Here is a 9535-nt window from a genome sequence, read left to right on the forward strand (position 1 = left end):
AAATCGGGAGAGGCGGGACGCAACTTGAAGTTCAACCTTTGGTATGAAATAACGTTGCTTTTGTTTGAACCTGCTGAAATAGCAATAATGTCGTAAAGATATTGTGTCCGCCACAGTAAAAGACAAAACATTTTATTGAAAATTTCTCATGACACGAAAAATGTCTGTTTGCTCTAGTTCCGTGATACATGATAAGATTAGGGATGAGCCCCCTACTGAATTCCTTTTGCGTGACAGTTTGCCTATTTGTTTTTTTTTTTATCATATCAAGTTGTTTGTTTGCTGGTTGGTTGGTTGGTTGGTTGGTTGGTTACGTAAAGCCCCCGTCGCTAATCAAGAATTGAGCTCGGCCGACGTGTTGGCGAGCTCAAAATGGGCATGAACAATCGACGTCCTGGCGATTACGCGGGCTTCGGACGATTTTTTGCAGCTCCGGGCCTGGCTCGGCCGACGTTTTCGGTTCATTGGGAGCTTCGCTTAAATGTAGCAAGGCCTCGGCGACGATTTTTGAGCTTTTTATGAGATTTTAGATTGGGGTATCGCAAAATTCCTGCTAATGTTATACGGTGCCAGTCCACCCACACATGCTCTACATATTTGCCACAAGACGTTAAAGATGATCAAGATATATTATTTTTCACTGACCGGGTTAGTCGACTCTCACTTCGTCCATATCCGTGCTCTGAGAACCTGGTCCGAGAACCTAGTCGGGGGCCGACACGGACTGCCGGACCTGGCCCATTCCTGACATCACACCTTCCACTCAGGTCAATTAAGTGACGTAGATGTCAGGGCAAATCAATGAGAAGGACCAGAGGACTGGTCTAGTGGACTGATGAGCGCTTAACGTTGTGTACGGATAAAGCGTGTGAATTGCTTACAACTTTGTCAAGAACTTTCATACGAGTACTATAAGTTACTGCCCTACTGGTATTCTTTATATTTTCTTAGTTGTATCTTGTATTTCTTTTTTACCAAACCAATTTTCTTTAAATGATCAGCGAATTATATGATGCTGTATCAAATACAGTGTAAACTCTACCAATGCACACAAGCAAACAAACAAAACAATAAACGAAAATGAACAAATAAAACAGTAGACACAAACAAATGCAAATTCATGCACACCTGGTAGGCGGGGCTTCCTGGGATCTTGAGGTGCTGATGGGAACCTGGGCACGATACAGCTGCTAGCTCGTTCCCAGCGTACCCCATGTTGTTTTCATCGACACGCCCTGTTTTGCTGCATTTTATATTCCCGGTGGCATATTTAACGGAAACCTAGAGTCAGACAGAAGGTGAGACATAAGAAATATTACCGACAAGTTTCCCGTGGACAAAAAAAATCTACTTTGATGTTACAGAAACTGGAGTTACATTAATGTTCTTCACTGATCGGAGATACCAGATACAGGGCCAATGGACCGATCCTGAAACCTCGAGCTCGCCCCCTGTTCGATCATGCTCTATTACGAACACCTCCGTCAAAAGCAGCGCTTGTCGGACAGAACTTTGTGCCGCCGCTATTTTGATAATAATGACACGTGACTTCGGTTTAGCTTTTTTGGCCTTGAAATCCTCTCAGAACAGGCCGAGAAAAATGCGCTGCGCATGTCCTCTTTGTTGGATGTTAACGTTTCCCGCCGCGGACAATTAAAATGACTTACCTGTGGAGAAACTGGACTTTCATTAAAATTACCTTCAGAGATTCTTCAGAGAGTCACATGGTCCACTTTCATTGATGTTCTCTAGATCTACGTAGTTACTTTGCGTGCTCAATGGAGAAACAGACTAGGCCTGAGACTTACATTGACGTTCTCCACTGAGAAGGGGCTCCAGGTTAGCGCTGTTCCCGGGAACTGGAGGCCAGACGCCAGGCTCAGCACCGCAAAGCTGTTCACTGGACTCTTGTTCCGCAGCCAGCCGGGGAAGATGTGGACTCTCCGTACCTTGAAAAAAAAAGAATGATGAAGAATAAAATATAAGATATTGTTCTTGACAGCGGAGTCGGTATAGTCTTCTTTGCAATCATGAAGCCCTTGTCTGTAAAACCTTTCTTCACTTGTTTATTACTACGCTGAACTTATTCGAAAATCAGGCCATGCTAAAAGTGCTATAGATTTATGGCATTTCTTCGAGCTTGCTCTGCTTGACTAGTACTATTCGGGCATACAAATTCAAATCCGTTAGACTTCGGTCAGCTGCAGGTCTGTCTTACTCCGCTAAATAAACTTTGGGCACCGTAATTTTCTCTTTACTTCGGGCAAACCAATTTAACTCCGCTAGATCTAGACTTCGGGCAAACCATGATTTAGCTCCGGTAGGTCTAGACTTCGGGCAAAGCAATTTAACTCCGATAGATCTAGACTTCGGGCAAACCAATTCAATTCCGCTAGATCTAGACTTCGGGCATGTCTATCTTACTCCGACTGGAGTCTCACTGGACTATTGATTAGAATGGGCCCTATAGTTCCCTGATGCTGCCCCCAATACTAAAGTGAAAGATTCAGGTACAGTGGGCCCTACCTTGATCCTGCCCCCAGTACTGAGTGAAAACTGCAGGTTGGAGTGCGCCCTGCCAGTGGCGGAGTCAAAGGCACAGCTCGCCGACGTCAGAACCAGCTGAGGCGCGATGACCGTCCCGTAACAGTGGGCCTCTTTGGACGGCAGGTTCAGCCGCCCAACTAGCGGGGTCGCCGCCGCTGCCAGTCCCACGAATAGGAGACCCAGCACCGCCGCTTGCACCGACATGGTTAGCTCTCAGGCCGTCTGGTAGTGAATGTAATGCATTATCATCCTCATGCAGTAAATCTGGGACTTTTATTTGTCTTACTTTGGGATCAAGAGCTTTATTGTCACATTTCGCCAGTAATGTCAACACGGCTGACGAGATCTCCCATTGTGCCAGTCCTACACGAAAACACCTGAAAACTGTCAACACACTCCCATTGTGTCTGGCCTCCTATAAGCCCAGTGAGCAGTGTGATCACGCTGCAATTGTGCTGGTAAACACTTGATATTTTACGGTGAGCAAATCAAGCCCTTAACCTCGGGTGACCCGTAAAACACAGAACCCCGGCAGTTGTTCTGTAGGAAAGGCTTTCCAAGAAACCATACTGTTACTGAAAAAACTCAAGCCCTTTGTAATTACCTTCGCCAAGAAGGCAATAGTTTGGGTAGGATCGGGTAACGTTTGTTTGTTTGCCTGTTTGTAGAAGACCAGCATAACTAGGATGGATTGTACATGTATGTGGGTAGGTCTTGATAAAACCTGTAAACGATTAGATTTTGATGCCCCTAGCAGCTTGTTACGGTACTGCAGTGGAAATTCCGAGTTTGATATCTCGAGTTCTGGACATGCTGTGGTCATGATTTCAAGTCGAGTGGTACGTGGTAGATAGCTCTTGGTGCCGAGTGTAAGTGGTGTAGGGACGGGAATTTCTTACTTTTGGCATTTGGAAGTATTGTAGTGGTGAACATCATTGAACATGCAGTATTTATGCAAATGAGGACCTCATTTGCATGATTAAAGGCTTATGTCTTAACCTGGATTGTATGCGTATGTTATCTGGGTGACGATCATGATCAACTGATGTAATCTATGAAAATGAGGACTTTTCTTGCATAATTATTGATTATCACAATCAGGTGAAAAGGTTAAAATCATTTGCGAAGGTCGCGGAACTCTTGTTTGGTTTGTATTGACACTTGGGTTTAGCCAAAATAAAATATTTTGGAAACCATGTCTGCACAGCGTACCTTGTAAATGTGTGAAATATTTAGTCATGAACTGGCTGTATGGGCCTAGGGCTAGAAAACTACTGATTGTCCTTGAGAAACACATCACAGACACTGTGACACACACGCGCGCGCGCGCGCGCACACACACACACACACACACACACACACACACACACACACACACACACACACACACACACACACACACTCACACACACACACACTCACACACACACACACACACACACACACACACACACATCATGACTGAAACGGACGTTGCACACACACACGAGTGTCTGAGACTTTTCGTAGCCCCTCTTAGTCTTATATCTTTCTCGGCTATTCTCGGACCCTCCTTTGGTGCTCGACTGTTCCCGGACCATTTCTTTTCTTCGGTGCTCGGCTATTCCCGGACCTTTTCGTCACTGCTCGGCTGTTTCCGTGCCTTTCCGCCGGTGCTCGGCCGCTGCTACGTTGCCTTGCCGACGTTTATAGCGCGCAAAGCACGACGGGAGAATAATTAGTGCGCATGCCTGTACCATTCCTGAAAGAAGAAGGACTGTTTTGATCTATCTTGTGTTTTGTCGCTTTATAGTTCGTGTCAGACAAGTCATGTGCTGATCCTAAAGATGAAGGTAAGTCATTTCTTAGCGTTTTGCGTCTTGGGTCTACGTCTTTGCACTCATTCGTCTTCGTTGTCTTTCTTGATCTCACAAGTCTCTGTCGGCTTTGGGAAAGGGGAGGGGGGCTCATGTCTCAACGACAATCACTTGCAAATTTGACCAACTCACATGTCACACTCTGTGACTGATCTAATATCCCACACTTAGTGTCGACGATTGCCGCTGTACAACGAATGGATTATACTGCAAGACATTTTGTGCAGACATAGTTTCCCAAACATTTGGCTAAACCCAAATATTTTGGAAACATAGACTAAGAAGCTCAAGTAAACCAAGTATTAAAACTTAGAACACGAAGAAAGCACTGTTATTTTTGTTTGTTGAATGAATTCGTTCTTCACTATTTTTGTCTCACCACCACCGGTTTGTTAGGGCATCCTCACTCCCCTGGGCACAAAGTCCCGCGAGGGGCATTGTCCAGTATTACGTAGAAGTACGTAGAAGTAGAAGTAAAGGGAAATATACAATCATGTAAAAACAAAACAAAAAAATACTACCTGGAACAAGCAGAGAAATATTCAGTGTACTTCTATCATGTCCTGATGACTACATTTAGTAGGTCACGCAACAAATTAGGACCGCATGTGCATGATAGAAATGGAAAACATTTGTGTCAGTCATGCAGTTAAACATTTTTCAAAGTCAAACTCTGGTATCTTGATGCAGTAGATTATTTTTTACATTTCTTGCCAGCGGGTGTTTGGACTTCCAGAAAAGGCTCATGGCCCGGGACAGCTGACCTTCTGCTGGCAGAAAACTCTCGGCAACTACATCGCTACAACAGGGTAAGTCATGTGCATTCAGAATCAAGTGCAGTTGACAGAGTGAAGTAGTACTTTCTGTGTGTGTTTGCCAACAGATCGCAACATCAGGGGTGCCTAAGCATTTGCACGAACCCTATGAAATTCGTACGAATATTATGTGATACACACGAATCACTATGCGAAAACGCACGAATATTATGAAATTCGCACGAATCACTATGCAAAAACGCACGAATATTATGAAATTCGCACGAATCACTATGTGATTCACACGAACCTTATGAGATTTGCACGATCCTTATGCAAAACCTGCTTCCGGGAGGAGGCATGATTTTGAGCGTTTCTACCCGTGATATTTATATTTCAAGGCATGGAATGGACATTTACCGTCGCAAAGATGTATTTGATAGCCAGTGAGCTACAGTTTTGCTTCATTTCGGCGTGATACATCGTATTTTCCGTCGCCGTCGATCGAAGCCGCCATCTTGAAAATCCCGCTCCGTCTGTCACGTGACCCCGGCAGTGGTTGCGCAATTTCGCATAAGGATCGTGCAAATCTCATAAGGTTCGTGTGAATCACATAGTGATTCGTGCGAATTTCATAATATTCGTGCGTTTTTGCATAGTGATTCGTGCGAATTTCATAATATTCGTGCGTTTTCGCATAGTGATTTGTGTGTATCACATAATATTCGTACGAATTTCATAGGGTTCGTGCAAATGCTTAGGCACCCCTGAACATGCTGCTAGGTTCTTATCAAAGCACAGACTTGTCCAGGATAGGACTGGTATTATCAGCTTAGTTTGACCCGCTTTTAACTTGACTTATATTCATTAGTGGTCTCTGTAGGTTAACCAATGCCCTTTACAACAGTTTGACTATTGCTGTTTGGTACGTCTCCAGTGATGGTATTTCTGGAACGTCTACAGAATACTAAATTGAATGTACCTAAAATGTCCACTGTCTGTGCCAAAGGCAAAGACATGTATTTTTTTCACACCTAGACAAAAAACAGCCTAGACATAAAATTTCAAGATGGCAGACTGTGGAACTGTTCTACATAGATTCTAGGGTAATATCCAATCATGTTGATACATGTAGATGCATAGAAGAAATGTGTCCTCAATGTTTGATAGACCAGCCTGATATGTAGTCTAGTATCTGTTCTATATTATCACTAAGTAGTGGCATCTGATGTTAACCATACAGAGTTGTGTCCTCCACAGAGCGGACCACGTGGTGCGGCTGTATGACAGGCATGGAGAACTGCAGGATGAGATCAGCCTTCCAGGGTAAGACTAAGACACATGTTGATGACCCTTTCCACGAGGCATATCAAGCTATTCTAATTCACCATCAGGGCTCGAAATACCACCTGCATATGCACTATAGTGCAGGTAAAATTGGAGCTGTGCAGGTATTTCTGGTGTCTACCTGCACCTAACCTGCACTGGTCCATGTACTGGGTTTTATAAATACATGTCATATGATGTAAGTGTATGTGGATTGTTATTAGCTGCATTGAATGTTACGACCTATAAAGTATAAGAGAGAAAATAGCAATTGTTCCTGAACAATTTTAGTATGATCCATATTTCCTAAATTAAGAGTGGTGCAGGTAAAATTTGTCTGGTGCAGGTAATTTTCAATGTTACCTGCACCAGTGCAGGTATGCAGAAAAAAGTATTTCAAGCCCTGACCATTATTGTAACCGACCTGCTCTATCATATTCAGGACTCGAAATACTTTTTCCTGTCTACCTGCACTGGTGCAGGTAACTTTTGAAATAACCTGCACCAGAAAAATATTACCTGCACCAGAGAAATATATCCCATGCTGGATAAAGTAACTTTGTGAACATACTTTATTCACCTTTTTACTGACAAAATAGGTAAAGGAACACTGCCTTGCATGGAAATCACCATAAAAAACTAAATAAAAAGTTACAACCAGTACAGCAAAGAAAAATCCACTTTACAATAACACATTTCATAACCTGGTGCAGGTAAGGTGCCGATAGACACCAGAAATACCTGCACAGCCCAACTTTTACCTGCACTAACCTGCATATTCAGGTGGTATTTAAAGATATTGGTCAAACTTGCCAGGAAGTTTAGAACAATTTCTTTTCAAATTTGTACCCATGTTTGTAGACTGTGTGGTGGTATGGACTGGGATAAGGATGGGGACACCCTGGCCATCATCAATGATAAGTCAGGAGTGGTGTTCCTGTGGGACGCCAACACCAACAGAACAACCCAGCTGGACAGTGGGCTCAGGTTACTTTCCTCATTTTGTTTTTGATTGTTCATGTTTAATTTAATTCTTATACTTATACCTGTGCAACATCTATCTGTGTCATTACAATGTTGAAAATACCAGACTGTGTCCTAACACATTTCATTTTTACATTTGTCAAATTGTATTGACACCTTGGCTATAGTCTAAAAAAACAAAGAAGAGAATCCTCATTTACCAGATCTTTTTTTTTTCAGAACCATAACCGTAATGGTATCATAGTTATAGCAGAAGTAGGATGATTAAAGTTTATAATATGGATTCTTGTTTTTTCAGGGACCAACTTACCTTTGTTTCCTGGTCCAAAATATCACCACTGCTGGCAATAGGTAAAACTACAGACTTAATCATGTGGCAATAAAGAATTTGATGTTATAAGTTGTGTAACATACAACAATGGACAAATTACATGTAGTTGAAATGTTCAATAATATTGCATTTTTTTTACTTTTAATTTTTTCTAGGCAGGTAGGGCAATGTTGATTTTATTATATGGATGACATCCGCATGTGCATCAATTTTGGGTTGTTCCAAAAAGAAAGATTCAACTACACTGTAAATCATACAAAGCAGCTGCAGAATAAGCAGTTATATGTCATAGATTGCAAAAATAAATAGAATGCCAAATTCAATTCCAAGGTCAAAGAAGATGTTGAAGAACAAAATGAAAAAGCTATTTTTCGGGACCATATTCTGTGTATTCAGTCGTTTGTTCAACCTTCCTGACCACTTTGGTTTCAAAAGGCAAGTTTTTTTTTTTGGTCAAAATTTTTTTTATTTGCGTGCTCGCATCAGTTTTGGGGTTTGGTTTGGTTTGATTTGGTTTGATACGGATCTCCATTAGTGACTGATATGCCACTATTCTTCCTGGAGTCCAGGCGATTTGTAGTGAATCACCAATTCTAGACGAAAGGATTCCCCAAGGATGTCATCCATACAGTCAAATCAACATGGCATAAGCCTTATAGTGATTTGTCTGAAAACCCTGACCTGTATATGTTCTGTTGCATCTTCAGGAACAGCCAAAGGGAACCTCCTGTTGTACAACCACCAAACATCCAGGTAGGGCAACCTCTTACAGTACAACCACTAAACATCAATACAAGGCAACCTCTTACAGTACTAGTACAGCCACTAAACATCAATACAAGGCAGCCTCTTACAGTACTAGTACAACCACTAAACATCAATACAAGGCAACCTCTTACAGTACTAGTACAACCACTAAACATCAATATAAGGAAACCTCTTACAGTACTAGTACAACCACTGAACATCTAGGTACATGTAAGGCAGCCTCTTACTGTACAGCCGCTAAACTTCCAAGTAAGGCAACTTGTTACTGTACAAACACTAAACCTCCAGGTAAGGCAACTTATTACTGTACAAATACTAAACCTCCAGGTAAGGCAACTTATTACTGTACAAATACTAAACCTCCAAGTAAGGCAACTTATTACTGTACAAATACTAAACCTCCAGGTAAGGCAACTTATTACTGTACAAATACTAAACCTCCAGGTAAGGCAACTTATTACTGTACAAATACTAAACCTCCAGGTAAGGCAGCCTCTTACTGCACAACCAATAAACTTCCAGGTAAGGCAACGTCCTTCAGTAACTGTACAACCACTAAACATCCAGGTACATGTAAGGCAACCTATTACAGTACAACCATGGACTAAACATTTTAAGGCAAAGCCATGTTGTACAACCACTAATCATCCAGGTACATGTAAGGCAACCTGTTACAGTACAACCACCAACTAAACATACTAAGACAATGCCATGTTGTGCAACCACCAAACATCCAGGTAAGGCAACCTCTTACAGTACAACCACCTGACATCCAGGTACTTGTAAGGCAACCTCTTGATGATGATGGAAGTGAATGTGGACAGTGCAGCTGATGTTGATCTGTTTGTTCTTTTGCTAGGAAAGTGCCGATCCTTGGAAAGCACACCAAGAAAATCAGCTGTGGCTGTTGGAGCCAACAGAACCTGCTGGCCCTGGCTAGTGAAGATAAGACCATCACTGTCAGCAAC

The 9535-nt window shown here is 42.4% G+C and overlaps 2 protein-coding genes across 2 annotated transcripts in view; one reads left to right on the forward strand and one right to left on the reverse strand.

Annotated features, from left to right (window-relative positions):
• The window catches only part of LOC118411995, a 22421-nt gene extending 19196 nt beyond the window's left edge, over nucleotides 1-3225 (reverse strand). Inside the window, exons 1-3 of the mRNA XM_035814546.1 lie at nucleotides 2527-3225; nucleotides 1809-1949; nucleotides 1129-1281 (exon numbers count right to left, since the gene is read on the reverse strand). Coding sequence (XP_035670439.1) covers nucleotides 1129-1281; nucleotides 1809-1949; nucleotides 2527-2751 — 519 coding nt within the window. The 5' untranslated portion in view covers nucleotides 2752-3225. The remainder of the gene's footprint in view (nucleotides 1-1128; nucleotides 1282-1808; nucleotides 1950-2526) is intronic.
• A 943-nt stretch (nucleotides 3226-4168) lies between these two features.
• LOC118411552 (WD repeat-containing protein 19-like) overlaps nucleotides 4169-9535 on the forward strand; it is a gene marked incomplete in the record, with an annotated part of 33235 nt that continues 27868 nt past the window's right edge. Inside the window, 7 exon segments of the mRNA XM_035813905.1 lie at nucleotides 4169-4379; nucleotides 5121-5212; nucleotides 6419-6484; nucleotides 7346-7471; nucleotides 7767-7819; nucleotides 8507-8552; nucleotides 9427-9513. Coding sequence (XP_035669798.1) covers nucleotides 4374-4379; nucleotides 5121-5212; nucleotides 6419-6484; nucleotides 7346-7471; nucleotides 7767-7819; nucleotides 8507-8552; nucleotides 9427-9513 — 476 coding nt within the window.

The sequence above is a fragment of the Branchiostoma floridae genome, chromosome 3, assembly GCF_000003815.2.
Source record: "Branchiostoma floridae strain S238N-H82 chromosome 3, Bfl_VNyyK, whole genome shotgun sequence".
Classification (NCBI taxonomy): Eukaryota; Metazoa; Chordata; class Leptocardii; order Amphioxiformes; family Branchiostomatidae; genus Branchiostoma; species Branchiostoma floridae.